Genomic DNA, 18,523 nt, shown 5'->3' on the forward strand with positions numbered 1-18,523 from the left:
GCCAGAAGCAGTAGAAGTTGTGACAGAAGTTGTGGAAGTGGTGCAATCCGCATAGCAAGTGTTAAAGAAGCCGGTGAGTGAAGCCTGGCGTTCTAATAGCTTGCACGAGCATTACCGGCAACAGTATCCAGTTCCCTATTTGCTCGTGTGTGATTTAAAGCGAGCTGAAGTTGTTAGTTGAATTTATAGTACATGAACAGTGGAAAAGTTGCACTTCTGTATATTAGGAAAGTCCTTTTACTCATGAGGAGAGCGAATGCTGCTTAAACCCATTGTTAAACCCTTAACAGACTGTATTTACCTGAAGGAGTGGTCACGTGTCACTAATTAAGAAGAGTGAACATTGTGAAGGCCATTACTGAATACCTAATCTTTATAAAACAATTGGAGAAATCTTTACCTTGTGAAAACTATATCTAAGAGTGGTGTGTGCCTAATTGTGATTCCTAAAGAAAGACTTAACTCTGTTCTTTACTTTAACGTGGCATACCTTCTCATATATAAGAAGTTAAAGTGCATATAGTATTGAAGAAGAAAACACGCATTGCCCAAGCCAAGAGCCTCCCTATATTAAAAGTGAAACCAGCCTTTCTCAAGAGTTAAAAAGCAATCTAACTGTTACTGTGAAGTTAATAACACTTCAACTGGCCTAACATACATGTGGGCAAGCATTACCTGAAGCTACGAGAGTGGCACCAAGGCTTCTGGGTAATTACTTGTGCTGATAAAGTTGGGGAAGGGAAACTGGCTGCTTATAAAACTATTTTGAAGTTGACACAGCCTGTAGTGCCAAAGACTGTGGAAGACAGATAGAAGTGGGTCTTAAAGGCAAACTCAGGTTGTTATTGTGGCAGATAGACAAGAGAGGCAAAGAGGTTACCTGTTTTGAAGAGAGATAGTCAGAGGAACAGTGCCTTGCCTACTGGAAGGCGTTGAAGAACTTTAAAGTGAAGCTTGTCGAAGCCTGTCTAGTAGTACAAATCACTGAAGTTGTGGTGGTTGTCCAACATGCTGAAGCTGCATGGTATATCTGGTTGTCAGTAGATGCAACGTTGTAGTAGCCTAAACAAAGTGGAGTACTATGAAACAAAGGTGATTGTACTCATGGTGAATCAAGTAGAAGTGACGTTGTTGAAGTGGAAGCAGCAGCACTGTGAAGTCACCCTGACAAATATACCTATTGTGAATACAAAACCTGTACCTAATGAAATACAAACTGTTAACCAAGAACTGTGTCTCACTGACAGTTGGGGATATTGCATTTCTTTTTAACTGTGACAAGTCTTCTTGAAGAGGTGACAAATCATTGTGGTTGGTATTACCATTGGTGCTTTTTGGTGGAAGTGGAAAGTGGATATTTCACCAAGAAAACAAGATTTGCTATCAGTGGAACTTTGGTTAACACACCTTACTTTGGCTTTGAAACATCAAGAACTGATTTCAGACATTTCTTTCTTTCGTTGAACATTAGCAGAGTTGACATTGAACCCTGGGGAAGGGAATGCACACAGGGCATCAGACGGTTATTCGGAAACTTGTTTATGTTATGTTGCATTGCCATATATTTTATTTGTGCATTTGTTGCTTAGTGTGAGAGCCAAATGTCCTGTGTTGGAGTGTTTTTCCTTAGCTTTGGTTAGGCAGGGAAATCATTATCAGAGTAGGAATAGTGAGGCATTTTACTACATTTATTTTGAGAATAAAATTGCATGTTTTGATAACTCATCGAACAATTGACTGCCTCGCATTACTGACCCCTCACAACCCACCACTGCAATATTCTAAAACCTGCAGGAAATTATATTTCTGTCCCAAAGATGACTGGGTACCTGCTTCTAAGGTGCATGCAAAAAAAAGGAATGTTTTCTTCCATGAGGGATGAGCACTTTCCTTGAAATCACCAAATTCTGTTAAAGTGATAACCTGCATGTACCTGATTTACTGATTGAAAACATCCTTAGCAACCATGAGGAATGCAGGGCAGACACTGCAAGGGACTTCTCCTTTAAGAAGTGTTGGTTTTGCATGTGCATGTAAAAAAAGGAGATAAACTATGACACCGCTGAGGTGTGATTATCCTCTGCTGAACCCTTTTGCCTGTCTAAAAATTGCATTTCCCAGACTGCAGCACCACTTGTCTACATTGCTGAAAGCTTAAGGACACTTTGGCAAATTAGAAAATGGGCAGTCTTTTAGGAAATGCCTGTCCTGCCACTGATGCACTTTTTTCTCCCACAATGAGAAATGTAAGCAGCTTTTGCTGCAGGGAAGCAATACTTCCATCCACCTCAGAATGGTGGTGCTGGAAACTGAAAACATTGTCACCATCTAGTTATAGAAAATAGAGTGATAGTGATTACTTCCTATAGTAGAGAGATGAACAAATGCAAACATAAAATAGAAAAGAAGTGACAGAACTGATTGACTTGCATCAAACATTGCAGCAAGGTTTTCTACAGGTTGGCACTCAGTACATGCACTCCTCCTTGGCAGTGGGCTTTTCCCTGTCCTTGCATCTCGTGGTGTTGTTGCTGGCCGGCCTGTCCTGTTCGCCATGTGCCAGCTGCCCCGCTGCCCACTAATAGCACTGGCAATGGTGTGTGTTGTGGTTACAGCAGTTGGGCGTTAGCCTACGTTTAAGACTCTGGCATGTGCCTATGTATCATGCTGGCTGCGTACCAGAAGAGAACGGGGAAGTGCCCAGCCATCTAATTTTAATGGTACAGCGTTTTATCCCCATTGGCATTGTATGATTTTTGAAAAACGAATACATTCAAACAAAAATAAAATACAGACATTGGTTTGCCGGTAATTGTACCGCTTATACCTTATATATGCATTGATATGGAAATGCTATGAAATGTTTGGTAATACTATGGGGGTCATTATAGGTTTTGCAGTATCCCGCTGGTAATTCCAGCGGGATTCCGGCAAACCTACCTGCCATTTTTTGCCGCCTAATTTCCCGGTATTACCAGGATATTGCAGGCGGCAGAGAGGGTGGTAAATCCCCATTCCATGGAGTCCCATAGAACTGGGATGAGGGGATTTCAGGAATTACCGGCACCGCTAGCCAGTGCAGGTAGTTCCTGCCTTATTTTGCTGGTTGGGGCCTGATTTAACTTTAGCTCTTGGCTGGAGGTAAATCAGTGACCCCCACCGGCAAACTTGTATTTTCCCAGTGAAAGTGCTGGTAACAGATTTACCTGCACTTTTACTGGCATTTGTAACGCAGCAGGAAAATTCTAACAACCCCGTATGCCTGCATTTTGTAGCCCATTCTCCAGTTGAGGCATCAAGAGTCACACTGTGAGCCAACCTGCTTGAGTGCAGCGGAAGTGCCCTGGCAGATGGTAGGACGGAGTGTTGGCAGCCGCATGCACTACAGGGCATGCTACCCACCTACCCTGTGTCTGCCAAGTGAAAGAAAAGAGAAAAAGGAAATCCGATTCAAGTAGTGGATACAGTGCCCCCTCAATGACATTTATTACAGCCTCATATGCACTTACCTGTGTCTGGAGCGTTCCAACGGGCTGTGCTGGAGAACGCGTGGACTGCTGGCGATTAGGCTGGACGCCTGGACTCTGCAAGCCCATTTCCCTCAAATCCGGACTTGGCCCTCGTTGGGTGTGATTTGGAGATGGCTGTTGGAGATTCTTGGACAGCTGGTTGCCAGTGGCTACTGCTGGCGCTTGCCCTTTGGAGGGTGCCGGGTAGGTGAAGGTGTAGCCACGAGGGGAGGAGGAGAGCACGCCTGAGTCACATTCCTGGAGGCCCGGCGAGCCACCTCTGTGAGGAAGAGGAGAGTGGGAATTCTTCATGGCCAAGGCTGTCGGGGAGTCCAAAGAGCGCAGAGCCACCCCAGAGTTGGGCAAGAGGCTCTGGGAAGACCTTGGTGAGGAGCCCCGAGCAGCAGGAGTCGCGGGTGATGAGGGAGACACAGCCGGGCTGAGGCGCCCGTGGAGCCCGGATGCTGTCAGGCTGGGGGAGCCGGGTGCGTCCTCCGATGCCTTCACACGTGGTTCCTTCACCACCTGCACATAGTTGGCTGGAAAGATGCCCTGGCGGGTGGTGCCAGAAATACGGCCCTCGTACCAGTTCTCATCCACTCGCCGGATCAGGCTTATCTGCTCCCCCTGTGGAAAAGAGGTGTCAAACGTTAAGAACCCTTACTGGCCCTTTGAGGGTCTCTGCTTCCACCAGTGCTCTTACATCATTCATCTGCATTTCCTCCAGAGCCTATGCTCCCCATCATTCTTTCCAGCTCACCCGGAGCACGAGCTCATACCCCATTCCCTACAGCCCCCTCACAGCCAGCCAGCTCCCTGCTGCCACTCTCTATGGTGAACCTTGCAAAGAGCAGCAGGGCCTGCAGGAACTACCCTCTCGCTCTAGTCCCCTCCAGGTTGGGGGACTGTGAGGAAGGCACAAACTGGGGTGAGCTGGAATGGAAGGAGGGTGCCATCCGCTCCCTCAGCGGTGTGGGCTGCTGTGCTGGCCATCATCATCTTCTCAAATCTACATGGAGCTGATCACAGAGAGCAAAAGGGTGCTGGTCACCCCTCCTGTCGTGTGCCTTATAAAAAAGAAAGCAGAAACAGCCCCCTCTTGGCCTGCACACTGGGCTAGAGATTGTGCAAGAGAAGGTGGTTCAGGCAGGCTGGCCAGTAGACAGTCTGGAGCTGATCTAACAAACTGCAGTTCCCACAGGTTGGCTCTAGGGGGAGACACAGCTAATCACTACAGCAGGAGGCGCTAGAGCCGGAAGGCGGGATCATCTTCTTCGTATCTAGTCACAGTACGGCCTAATGCCCCTGCCCAGAGAGGGCCAACTTCTGACTTCCCTTGTGATGTGGTGCTGTTGCCTGGTTCTCAAGGAGTGAGGAAAGTTATCTGCTGCCTGTGGCATTAAGGAGGACCCATGAAATGCAAAGGCGTGGACCGTTGGGCTTGGCGTAACAAAAAGCGCAAGCCACCCCAATAAGATTATTAGGTGTTGGGGAAATCCTGCGCATATACTGGGGGTTATTGAGTGATGTGCAAATCTTCCATGCAGTGAGTTTTGTTGAGTGAATGGGGAAATATCAGCGTGTACCGGGGATTCATTCAAATTACTGCATGATGGGCCAAATCGGACCGTGCTGGCTGCTTATAAAAACATGAACCACCTCGGGGTATGCACTCCACCTTACCGAGTGATGGTTCAAATCTGGGCGTGCAGTGCCGGCGAGCCGTGGGGCAACTCCGGCGATGTGCCAGGGATTACAGAGCGATGGATTCAGCATGACCTCCTCCTGAGCATCGCCGAGTGATCGGGCCTATGTGTGCCCGCGCTGACTATTACCAAGCGACTGGCAAAACCTGGGAGAGTACGGAGCATTGGTGAATGATCAGTGACGTCTATACATGCACCGTGCATTGGGAAGTAATGGAGCAAATCCGGTGTGGTGAGGATTACTGAGGGTGGGGTGGATCTGATCATTTAAAGAAGATTCCTGGTGCACAACAACGTATCTTACTTATTGGACCGCCCTGGTGCATGCTGGGAAACGGAAGCATTGCGTGCACATTCCTGAATATCACAGCCTCCCACTTGGGTGCATTTACTCAATAATCAAACCTAGAATTGTGGGTTTGAATCAATTAATTTGGCAATATTTAAAATATTTTACACGCAGACTCCCAGCACCTGGAACCAACTATCAATACAACCTCCACAAACACCAAATAAACTGGTTTCCTCCTGCCTAGAGCTGCCACCCCTGGACCTTGCTCCTGCCACAACCCAGCACGAACCCGCCACATCCAATGGGCTACAAACACTGCAAAACACAACCAACTAAACGGACACAAAACTCCTTCTACCTGCGTCCGCCACCCACAGGTCTAGAGACTGCCACTCCGGAGCACAACACCACTGTCAAGTGTGCACAGATCTTGACAACGGGCCCTACTATACAAGAGGCAGAGAAAAATGCCCAAGAGACCTGCCTGGTACACGGATGAACACGGGCACAGTCAGATAAAGCCAACGCCATAACTTCTCCATAATCCCATCCACGAGAAGGAAAGCACAAGAGGAGAAACACCACTTCACACACGACCACCATATTCACCGCCACACACATCGCAGCATGGGAAAGAAAAGTAATATGCACCAAAGTATACAGGTGAGATGAGAAAAAACAACACGAAGAATCACGCACCAGAACTTCAAACTGCAACTTCCTATCCCAAACCACTGGCCTTGCAGCCCAGGTATCAACAAATACACATTGGATGACACAAGAAACCAACAATCCTCTATTCACTGTGTGGACACACTGGGCCTCATTAGGAGTCCAGCGGTAACCCTGCCGGTTCCACTGGCGGGTTGCCGCCGGTCTCATGACATTTTAACAGCACCTAGCTTGCCAGGGCTACCAGGACATTACAAGTCCCGTCGGAAAGGCAAGCTAGATGCCGGTAAAATGGTAGTCCCCATTCCCGTAGAGTCCAACAGGACTCTATGGGAGTGGGGACTCGGAAGCACTGGCACCATTGCTAACGGTGCCGGCGCTTCCGTGAAGAGTCTGCTTAATGTGGCTGCTGCCCCCTGCAGGGTCAGACTTGTCAGGCACAGCGGCCCCAGCAGGCAAACTCGTAGTTCGCCGGTCCAGAAACAAGGGTGCCAGTGAGCTTACCGGCATCCTTGTTTCCGGAACGGCAAACTTGTAACTTCAGCACAAAACGTTCAGTGTTTCTTCCACAGGAGAGGAATCCACTCACACCACCCAAAGAGGCAAAAATGACAGCAATATCAGGCCTTTCACGCAACAGGCAGTGTTGCTAAGATGCAGAACGGTTGAGAAAGAGCAAAACCAAAGAGAACATCTTTTTTCCAAGCAGGGCCCAAACCAAATTACAGCTCCAGTCAATCGTCAGCGATCCAACTAATATAATAGAACAAACAGTCCTGCTGACCAAACCCCTTACATTTATCCGAAAAACTAAACTGAGCCCTGTCTTCTCCACAAGACACGCAAACACAGACCACCAAGCAAGGGTGCTCTTGAAGGCAGTAATGGACACATGTTGAGAATCTTCATGCCCCAAATACCTCCACGCAGGACAGAAAAAAAACATGCTTGCACACACAACCTGCATAGAATGCAGGAATGAAAGGCATTCGCCACTGGAAAAGGCAGATGTCGTGCTGGCCCATAATGATTTGGTGGCATTTCATGGTTAAAGTAAGAGTTTGGTGACATTTTATTAGAATTTGAAGGCATTTAATGATCGCTCTGTAGTTGGCCAGGATGGTTTAACAGTACACCCTTTTCCTCCCTAACATGTCTTGGTATGTCTTCGCACAAACCACTTTAATTAACATATAATATTCATAAATGAACTGCAAGTCACAAGTATTACAAAACATGTGACATGTTCTTCTTTGTAAATAATTGTTTGGGGTGGGGGTGCTCCCAAATCCCTCATCATAAAATGTCTTTAACATTTGACCTATATAGTGATAGTAAAATAGGCAGGGAGGCCTTCAACACTGCAAAACTCTACTCCTTTGTAAAACGCCTTTGTGGCAAGCCTTATGCTCAGTCAGTCTCTAACATCCATCAGACAAATAAAACAGAAGGGCTTTCAAACAGCACCCTGAGACCAGTAAATTGTGTCCGGGATTTGAGTGCTTTTTGGTGTTAACCGTATGGAAAGGGGCACAATTGAGTAACACCCTAAGATTGTTAACATGATCTATAGCTATACTGGCAGTATGCTCCCTGGCATATGAATGCAGCATCCTGGCATATGACAAAATGAATTCTGATGCCACCTGATTTTCTTGTATAATTCTGCAGGGTTCTTCGCTGGCCTACACAGTGATGGGCTTTTTATCTCCTGGCACACATGTTCTTTTTCCTTTCACACGATTCATTATGCCCCTTGTTCCCTTGGGCACAATATCCGAAGACATTATCTCTCGAGTGGCAAAGCCCTCTGCCTAATGTGCATTCAGTATTTGCACAGGCCAAAGAATGGTCAGATTGGCACATAAAAGCTTCTGCTGCTCCAGATGAGTAATGCTCCAGAGTACTTTAGCAGACCATGAAGTATTGGTTTATTTCACAATATTCCCTTTAAACTGCTTCCAAACTCTACAGCCTGTCAGCCAACAGACCTGGACAAACATGCCATGAAATGTGGTTGTAGCGGGCAGCACTCGCCATATTTCTCCTTGAGAAGGTCAGGCATGTTTGAAATGCTCACTCACACAGTGTAATTTGGGGCTCCTAGTGCTTTTTTTGCATGGCGGCTTTGGTTACTCCGTCGGGCCCCGGCTGCTGGAATTCTGGGGGACCCATGCCGCACCGCAGTTTCCACGGGCAGCAGCAGACTCGCGCCTCACCTTTCTGAAAGATAACTCCACAGGCAGGTCTCCCTTGAAGGTGAACTGCGCGACCGCCTCCCCGTACTCCAGCACCTGGATGGTGGGGGGCTTGATGGGCTTAGGAATCTCCGTCGGAGGGAGGACCTGTCAAAAGAGACAGACGGGTAAGAGATCAGGAGTGAGACACTGGAAAACCACCCAGATCTGAAAAAGAACACAAAGCAAGAGACATGCAGAAGAGTATGCAACACCACAAAGGGCAGCGATAGGGACCATGCAGACAAAGCATTCAGCACGAGAGAAGACTCACTAGGAAGAGGGGACCCCCGCCATGAGAGGACACCACATAGAAAGTTGAGATCCACCGGGGGATCTCACCTCAAGCAAGAGAGCTGACTGCATGCAGGGGGCGGGGGGATCCTACCAAGAGAAGAATAAACCCCAAACAGAGAACAGACTCAAACCAGGAGAGGAACCACCCCCAGAGTGCGACCAAGCACACCCCAGAGGCTAGTCCCCATTAACAGAGAGTTCTCTGGGACTTGAGAGCAGAGACAATGATGAGCGCAGACACCACCAAGAGCCTAAAATGCCACCAAGCCACTAAGAAGAATGATTCCTCATCGACTGACCAGACCATACAAAGAGTGCAGGCACCATCAACCCAACAAAGGGATCAAACCTTGAATAGGGAGCAACTCCCACGACTAAAGCAGCCCCCACAAAAAGAAGACGCACTCTTTCCGAGAGGGCTAACACCACCAAAAGAGTATATAACATCAAACGGATGCCAACAAGTGTGCTAGCTAAGGGGAAGTTGTCCACACAAATATCCAAGACTGTTGAAAAGGATAACACCACTCAAAGCAAGTAGGCCTGGAAGAATGTTGATACAAGAAGACAGGAAATCAGATTCAGAGAGAGCAGATTCCACCAGGACAGCAGATCCACAAAGCTAGCAGGTCCCAAGAAGAGCGAGAACACCACCACAGTAAGAAAGCAAACTCCACCTACAGAGCAGAAATCCCAAGAGCTATCAAACCTCCTGAAAAATCAGACCTCCTGAGAAATCGGACTTCCCGAGTGAGCAGGCTTGCAATAAGCGAGCAGGGCCCACTGAGTGAGCAGACACCGCCATGAGAGTGGGTACCACCAAAGGAGCAGGTACCACTGAGAGAACAGGCACCTACAAGAGAATTGGCCCCATTGAGAACAGAGGTATCATAAAAAGAGCAGGGTCCACCTAAGAGAGCCAACCTCCAGTAATACAATCAACACAAACAAAGAGAGCAGAAACTACCAAGAAAGCATATTGCTGTAAGAGATTATTCCACAATGATCATTAAGGCCAGACTGCAAGGCAATAGAAGCGACCATGAGCAGGCCCTACTAGTAGAAACCAGACTTTAGTGAGCTAATGTTACATCAAGGACAAGAGATCAGACCCCACTAAAAGAGTATATACCAAAAAGCGAGCAGCCTACATTGAGATGGCAGACCCCAAAAGGATGCAGAACAACCAAGAGAACAGTCTGCATAAAAAAGGACGATCCCAGTGAAGGGAATTCGAACATCACAGAATGTAGACAAAATAGCAGATTAGCGATAACAGATTCCAGCCAGACAGCAGACCCACCAAGCAAGTAGATCGCACAAAGAAAGAGGGGGTCTCAAAGTACAGGCAGGATATGCACGACCTGAGATGAAAGGGAGTTGGATTGCAGGTGAAGTTTCTTAGGGGATGTATGCAATGTTAAGCAAATTGAAAGGAAACCAAAAGTATAGCGTAACCAACGTAAACCCACCACCTTGTTCTCTCAAATGCTGCATATGCTCTGGGGCCAACCTTCAATGACAGTTCATTTTGGCTTAGGCTTAAATTGATTCGGGCAGGAGTTACTTTTTTGTTTCTGGTGCCAGCTGTCTCTTCATATTAAAGTCTGGAGGTTTATGTCCAGCTGACAATGAAAGAAAGGAAATGTCCATGGGCATCTTACGGGGAAGGGAAACAATTGTACTGTCTCTGGTGCGTCTCTTTGGGGCGGTCGAGGCATGTCCCAGGCCAGCTACAGTTCCTCAAGTTGGATATTCCTGTAAGTGTGTGGTGTCTTTCCATAGTGTCTTGTTGGTGGGGCGTGATGTGTGTAGGTGTCTTTCCGTAGTGTCTTGTTGGTGGGGTGTGATGTGTGTAGGTATCTGGTGTCTTTGCGTAGTGTCTTGTTGGTGGGGTGTGATGTGTATAGGTGTCTGATGTCTTTCCGTAGTGTCTTGTTGGTGGGGTGTGATGTGTGTAGGTGTCTGGTGTCTTTCCGTAGTGTCCTGTTGGTGGGGTGTGATGTGTGTAGGTGTCTGGCGTCTTTCCGTAGTGTCTTGTTGGTGGGGTGCGATGTGTGTAGGTGTCTGGTGTCTTTCCGTAGTGTCTTGTTGGTGGGGTGTGATGTGTGTTGGTGTCTGGTGTCTTTCCGTAGTGTCTTGTTGGTGGAGTGTGATGTGGAAGATCTGCTTCTCTGCCACCTCTCTGCACGTCATCCTGCTGCTCTTCTCCTATCCTCATGTCCTCCTCTCCTCTCCAACACCTCTTCTCCAGTCTCTGTTTCACTCTCCTCTCCTCAGCACATCTCAAATGCTCTCCCACCCTGTCTCCAAACACCCACAGCACTACTCTCTGTGCTTAGCATTTATACACCCCTGGTGCACCTCTGTCCATGAACAGCTGGGCCTGAGTGACAGGGGAACAATGGTAGTGTATGTTAAATCTATATTTTCCCCCAACAAAATGAATATGGTCAGTGGCTTTCTCACACCACAGAGTAGTGGGGAGCAGACTGCCGCTGTGACAAGCAAAGTTTCAGCTCACACCATGGACTGCCCAACCTACGGTAGGGCATGGTCCTGACCCCAGAGCAGTCTGGGATAGCCCAGGCACTGGCATACGCTAAAAATGACCCTCAAAATTACCCCCCAGAGTAGTCATGGAAAACCTAGTCCTAGATTGTAATCAAATATGGCTGTGGCCCCAATGCAACACTGGACAGACCAGCATTGTCCAGGATAGAAATGGCCCCTGAAATTTGACACCAGAGAAACCAGTGAAAGCTGACGTCAAAACAATGTACAACAGGACTCTGATCACCAAGCAACCAAAGACATTGCAGCCCAGAATTAAGCACGGCTGCCCTTTCAGTATTCTGATACATCAGCTAAAGCAGATGCTTCCACATCTGAACACAGAGAAATAGGGGACACGCCTGCCCAGCCCAGAACTCTCCCTCTCCTCATTCCAGTGGCCGCAGTTCAGAGATGGGGTGACTCTCTGAAAAATGTGAGTTCCTGTTTCTTTGTTGGCTGTGGAGAGAGCTCACGGCAAACACTAGCCAAGAGAAGGCTGCCCTGGTCTTCTGAGCCAAGACTAGCTTTCTTCTTTTCTGAACTTTCTTCTTAAAGAAGCCTTTTCTGTCGGTGGCATTTTCTAACTCCTAATGTGGTGCGTCTTAAGACAGACACAAAGAGGCTTGTTGGATTGGAGCGGGCACATCTCTGGGGGAAGTAATATCTAGAGGCGAATCCCAGCTGGGTTTCTCGTCTTTCTCAGGTGGTGGGAAATTCAACATCTCCTATGTCCGGTGACATGCAAGTTCATCACTGGAAACTTTACTGTGCATGGTGACATGTTATGGTCAGGAGCAGACACTGAGGTGAGCACAGCCCTAATGCTCCATCACTGTCCTGGCTCCAGTTTATTGTGCGTAGATACCAAACCTTGACATTTACCTTTGCACTGTGTGACAAGCACCCCTTGCGACCCCTTAAATGGGTAAGCCGGCGAGCAACTCCTTACCTCCACGTAGTTGGTGGGGAAGATACCCACTCTCCCATGATGCTCCCCCTCAAACCAGTTCCTATCCACCTGCTTGTGGATGTAAACAATGTCGCCCTTCTGCACGGTTAGCTCCCTGAAAGGTAATAGGGAAGGATGAGAAGACAGAAGAGCTTGCATTTATGGGGGTTCAATAGCAAGGGCACGCTGGGGGTTGGGGTGCCTTATCCCCATGCCTTTCTTCAAAGCTGGGGTACACCGTCTCCAGACGGATAGACCAGCAGGATGCAGGGGCGACTCGTGGCATGATGTTCTTTTCTCCATTTGCTGTGTGTCTCTATGGATGTACGGTTCTGGGTCCTTCCATCGCCAGGGTTTTTTTTCGCTGAGTTTTTTGCCACCAATATTTTTATTTGGGGTGTCCCCCCAATTTCCCCATCCCAGTGTTTCACTACCTATTCCCCACCTTCCCTACACCTTCCTTATATCCCTTTACCCCACCACTCTCATATTTTTCGATTCGTTTTTTCAGCCAAAAATCAGCAGGAAAAAACTCAGCAAAAAGAAAACCTGGCGATGAATGAGCGTTGTACCGCATGTATGGAATGGATACATCGTAGAGGCCCAACAGAGGGAGTGCTCTCTAGAGTTGTGGGTCCCAAATTCCTGGGGCGGTATTCTCCGGATGTTGCATGAACTTTACCTGCGGAGGGACTCTCTGTGTGTAAGGGTCTGGCATACTGTCCCTGAAATGACGCTCCCCGGATATTGGAGTAATCTGACCTTCTGCTGTGGGGCCTTCTGTGTGTTGAGGGATTGTGTCCCTGGGCACAGGCTCCATCAATTATACGGTATTTGGTCCAAGATGAGGCCATCTATACATACAAATAGACTGTACCCGTTATGGGTCTCTCTGGATTTTGGGGGCATTCTGTGCCTAATGTGGGGCTCGCTGTCCCTGTGAAGGGTCTATGCACATTTTGGAGTGCTCTATCCCCTGATAGGAGTATCTCTGCAAAACTTGGTGCCCTTTCCCCGAGAAGGACGATTGTGGATGTTAGGATGTTTCCCCTGAAAGGGTTGCTCGGGATCTTGGGGTGTCTTGTTCTTAGGGATAAGTCTATGTTGGTGTATAGGCAGTATGTCTCGGGATGGCATTGAAGAGTGTTGCGATGGCTTGGAATTGGTGAGGGGGCTCCCTGTATTTTGAAATAATGTTTCCCTTGTGAAGGAAGCCCTGCAAGTTATGCTGAGGACCTTACCTAGGGAAGGGGCACTTATCCCTTGGAAGTTATGTTGAGGACCTTACCTGGGGATGGGGCACTTATCCCTGGGAAGTTATGTTGAGGACCTTACCTAGGGAAGGGGCACTTATCCCTTGGAAGTTATGTTGAGGACCTTACCTAGGGAAGGGGCACTTATCCCTGGGAAGTTATGTTGAGGACCTTACCTAGGGAAGGGGCACTTATCCCTGGGAAGTTATGTTGAGGACCTTACCTAGAGAAGGGGCACTTATCCCTTGGAAGTTATGTTGAGGACCTTACCTAGGGAAGGGGCACTTATCCCTTGGAAGTTATGTTGAGGACCTTACCTAGGGAAGGGGCACTTATCTCTTGGAAGTTATGTTAAGGACCTTACCTAGGGAAGGGGCACTTATCCCTTGGAAGTTATGTTGAGGACCTTACCTAGGGAAGGGGCACTTATCCCTACCTATCCCTTGGAAGTTATGATGAGGACATTACCTAGGGATGGGGCACTTATCCCTTGGAAGTTATGTTGAGGACCTTACCTAGGGAAGGGGCACTTATCCCTTGGAAGTTATGTTGAGGACATTACCTAGGGATGGGGCACTTACCCCTTGGAAGTTATGTTGAGGACCTTACCTAGGGAAGGGGCACTTATCCCTTGGAAGTTATGTTGAGGACCTTACCTAGGGATGGGGCACTCATCCCTTGGAAGTAGCATTTTTATGGAAGAAAGGTTTCATGGTACTTACTTTGCAGACTGAGCTTGGAAATCAAACTTGACACGAGCCGCTTTCATCTGGAAATTGACAAAGTGGAGAAGTTAGACGGACCCACTCATACACATTCAAGCATGAGTATCCTGCGCATTCCCATAAAGATGGATCTCTATGCTATAAAATGAGTGTCCAGCAGGTTCATGGAATGAGTGACCTGCAACATCACAGTATGGGTTCCTGGCCCATTCACGGAAACACGCCCAGCAGATTCACAGAATGAATGTATTGCCAACACACTCACAGACTTTGCGCCCCACACATTTAACAAAGATGAGCACCATGGACTCAGGTAGGGGTTCACCCATCGACTGGCAGCGGAGGGCAACAAACTAACAAAGGGAGAGTCATGGACTAGGGCAGGAAGGCCAGGATGAAGACACAATGATGCGGGACCAACCGAGGAACACGAGGGACCATCACAGACTGACGAGGGACCCTTACGATGCGACAACGTGCACACCACACTCTAAGGGGTGGCGTGTCATGCAATAATGTCAGGAACATGTGAAGGCAGGACCAGTTCTTGGACTAAAGTGGTGCACTTCGGAAGTCTTTGTGTGCATGAAGCCTGTCTCGCAAACAGGAGGCAGCCTGGAGCCCAGGCTGAAAATAACCTCAATGTGTGCCCATGAAATCTCATTTTAAGTGACGCTACTTATCCCAATAGCCAATCGCTTGAGGTTTGTAGTCCCTGTCCCTGGTGTCGCTTCTAGGGCATCTTAGTTTTTAAAAGATGCATTTAGGCAAATTGAGGAACATAATAAACGGATGTCCATGAAAAAAATCGAATGCGAAATGTCAGAGGGAGAAAAAAACGAAAGTTATTTGAACGCAAATTACTTTAGGTTTTTTCTTCCCTGGACATTTCTGGCATCCGCTGCCCCACACCCGCTTACTTACCTTTTGGCGGCACACTTTGCTGTAGGCTGCCGACTCCGCGTCTCCCTGCGACGCCTGTTCCCTTCTCGTCCGTGGATGGAAACCGGTGCCATAGGGTTCTTTTTAAAAAAAAGTAAATCTTTAGGGAGGGGGAGACACCCACGCAACCCCGGATACCATTCTAGCGAACTAGGGTGCGGGGGACACCACCGCTTTGCTTGTTCGATATAATGGTCAGGTATGGTAGAAATGTTCTACGTTTTAGGGCGTATGGAATTTTGGTACAGCCGAAATTCGAACAAATCTACCATTCGTTTTTTTTCTCCACCTTTTATACATATCTAATTAACAGATCAAAAATTTATAAAATCCTTAACAAGGTTGCAAATCAAAGTGGAGGATAACATCTGTTCTTTGCCCTACTCCTAGCAGACGGGATTGTGCTACTAAATACGCATGTTCCAGGTCCTTCCTCTCTAGGTTGGCGCTATGAGGGCTTTGCGATGCTCAGTTCTCATGCAGAGGGCTTGGGATCGAGGGAACCAAGTGGTGTGAGATGTACAAGCTGGTACTACTGTGTGGTGCTCTGCATGCAGAGCTCCACACTGAACTTGCACTAGTATACTCCTAGCAGACGGGATTGTGCTACTAAATACGCATGTTCCAGGTCCTTCCTCTCTAGGTTGGAGCTGTGAGGCCTTCGTGATGCTCAGTTCTCATGCAGAGGGCTTGGGAAAGAAGGAACCAAGTGGTGTGAGATGTACAGGCTGGTGCTACTGTGTGGTGCTCTGCATGCAGAGCTCCGCTCTGAACTTGCACTAGTATACTCCTAGCAGATGGGATTGTGCTACTAAATACGCATGTTCCAGGTCCTTCCTCTCTAGGTTGGCGCTATGAGGGCTTTGTGATGCTCAGTTCCCATGCAGAGGGCTTGAGGTAGAAGGAACCAAGTGGTGTGAGATGTACAAGCTGGTGCTACTGTGTGGTGCTCTGCATGCACAGCTCCACACTGAACTTGCACTAATATACTCCTAGCAGATGGGATTGTGCTACTAAATACGCATGTTCCAGGTCCTTCCTCTCTAGGTTGGCGCTATGAGGGCTTTGTGATGCTCAGTTCTCATGCAGAGGGCTTGAGATAGAAGGAACCAAGTGGTGTGAGATGTACAAGCTGATGCTACTGTGTGTTGCTCTGCATGAACACCTCCACACTGGAACTCGGCAGAACTTGCAGTAGTATACTCATTGTGAGCTGGGCGTGGGGGCTGCGGGAGACTGCGTACAGAGTAGACCACCTCATTAGCAGTTTTAGCATGTGTGCCTCATTGGGCTGAGCAGAAACTGAAAGTACAGAAGAGAAGCGTGCCAAGGAGCGGGCTTCCATACCCGCATTCTCTTTCACAAAGAAGGCCGCAATTCCTCTGGTGGCCATTGGAATTCATAAAAATACAGAATGTCCTAAACTTCTTGGGCTCAGGTATTCTTCCCAGGTGATTGTCTGCCTTTTTTCCCTAACACATGGCACTGTTCATACTAAACATTCGAAGCCTTTGTGTGCCCATTGCATTTTCTAGGAAGAAAATGGCTCACTGTGGCGCATTTCCACTGCTTGCCACGGTGGAAAGTGTTAAGGACTTATTATTGGACTGTCCTGCCCAAGAGCTCTCCAGATTTTGTTCTCTCGGCATCAGGTTTGAGATTGGATTCCCCTAACGAGAACAACGAGTTACTGGGCGGAATAACCATTTTTGCATATAGGCCTCATCACGAGTTGGGCGGTAACCCCGCGGTAATCTATTAGTGCTACTGCCAAACCCCGGTGCTATTAGCGCCGGATCACGGGTTTGTCGGAACGGTTGGTTCCCATTCCCCATTGGGCCCAATGGGGAATTTTTGCAGTATTACCACCGGCGATAATAGCACTGAAAATTGGCAAAATTGCTGCGGATTTACCCATGGTCTGGCGGACCCTTAAAATGCGGCAGTAATAGTGCTATCACCGCATTTAAGTGTTACCGCCAGACTCGTGATGAGGCTCATAGTTAGTTTACGCCTTTGAAACTTAGTTGACAAAGAGCTCAACCCTAGCTCGTGCTGTATTATATATAGAGTTAGGCACAGCGGAAGGTAGAGCCACCGTCTGCTTCCAGATCATTCCCTGGACCTTATCAAGAATGAGATCCACGTCCAGCAGACAGATGTCCAAGCCATAGAGTAAAATGGGTTCGACCCTTAAAATATAAAAGTCGATAGTAGGCATCATGGAGTGCTTGCTGTGAGTTCCATATATGATTTTTTTTATTTTTTTTTTATTTACTTGTCTATAATCAATTTCATCTGTGATAACAGCGGTTTCATCTTCTGTTTTATGTTGCTAGACCACATGGTTAGTGACACATTGTCAGAAATATTATAGCCCAAATACCGCGAGGAATTAGTCTGCTCGATCACTGTACCTAACATCTTCCATTAAAAAGTTTTACACCTTTTTCCACTAGAAAAAATCATGATACTGGACTTGAAGGGCTTTGTCTGAAGATTACGCTTAGTGGCATATTCTGCAAATAGTTTGAGTTTATTTTGTAGACCATAGGGGGTCCTGTCTAATAGAATTAAATCATCGGCAAACCCTATCCAATGCAGACGGAGTTTGCCAATCTTTATCGCATAAAGATTATCTGCTTGCCAGATCTGATCCAGATCACATGGGTACACACTAAATTACGTGGCTGCAAGGTTGCACCCCTGCTTTACCCCGGGGGGTGTAGATATAGGCCATGTGAGCGAGCCTTCTTGATGTAAGCGTATCTGAAAACTAGGGTTCTGATGCAGCCCGATGATTAGACGCACCAGAGGGGCAGGCACTCCTAACCCCGACATGTTACTCCACAAAAGGTTTCTAATGACGCAATGGAAGGCCGCCGTCATGTCCAAGGAGGCCATGTAGATGGGACCAGGCGATGGGACCAGACTCCGGTTGTTTTCTAACATATGGGCAAGGATGGTGGCATTGAGAGAAGTTCCCATAAATTTACGAAAACCCACCTAAGAGTTGGACTCCCCTAATAGTATTGCTGTACTATGGGACCTCTATGAGTGGTAATAATGACGCATGCATTTTATTTATGATGACATTTTGGGCACAAATCAAAAGCATTTGAACTATTTTAACATAACTTTTGTATGTTTTTTTTTACGCTTATGGCTTTTTATATTTTGATACTGATCTTTAAGGATTTATATGAATTATACTTTGCTTGTATTAAAAGTTAACTTGTGTTGGCTATATACTACTAAAATAAAATAAATAATGAAGGGAAAGTTGACATTTGCTCTTTCAAGTCACTCGCAGTGCCTTCAGTTGGCCGCAGGGAGAGGGGTCGAGAGCAAAACGAAAAGGAAATCAGAGCAAAGGTGGTCCTGT

The 18,523-nt window shown here is 47.4% G+C and overlaps 1 protein-coding gene across 8 annotated transcripts in view; it reads right to left on the minus strand.

Annotated features, from left to right (window-relative positions):
* SORBS3 (sorbin and SH3 domain containing 3) overlaps window positions 1-18,523 on the minus strand; it is a 683,012-nt gene that overhangs the window by 66,771 nt on the left and 597,718 nt on the right. For all 8 annotated transcript variants that reach the window (XM_069617708.1, XM_069617705.1, XM_069617709.1 and 5 more), the window contains 4 exons: window positions 14,194-14,240; window positions 12,219-12,333; window positions 8,399-8,524; window positions 3,510-4,136 (listed from right to left, as the gene is read on the minus strand). In XM_069617708.1, the coding sequence (XP_069473809.1) occupies window positions 3,510-4,136; window positions 8,399-8,524; window positions 12,219-12,333; window positions 14,194-14,240 (915 nt within the window). The remainder of the gene's footprint in view (window positions 1-3,509; window positions 4,137-8,398; window positions 8,525-12,218; window positions 12,334-14,193; window positions 14,241-18,523) is intronic.

This window comes from Ambystoma mexicanum, chromosome 10, assembly GCF_040938575.1.
Source record: "Ambystoma mexicanum isolate Mex_15411 chromosome 10, UKY_AmexF1_1, whole genome shotgun sequence".
Lineage (NCBI taxonomy): Eukaryota > Metazoa > Chordata > Amphibia > Caudata > Ambystomatidae > Ambystoma > Ambystoma mexicanum.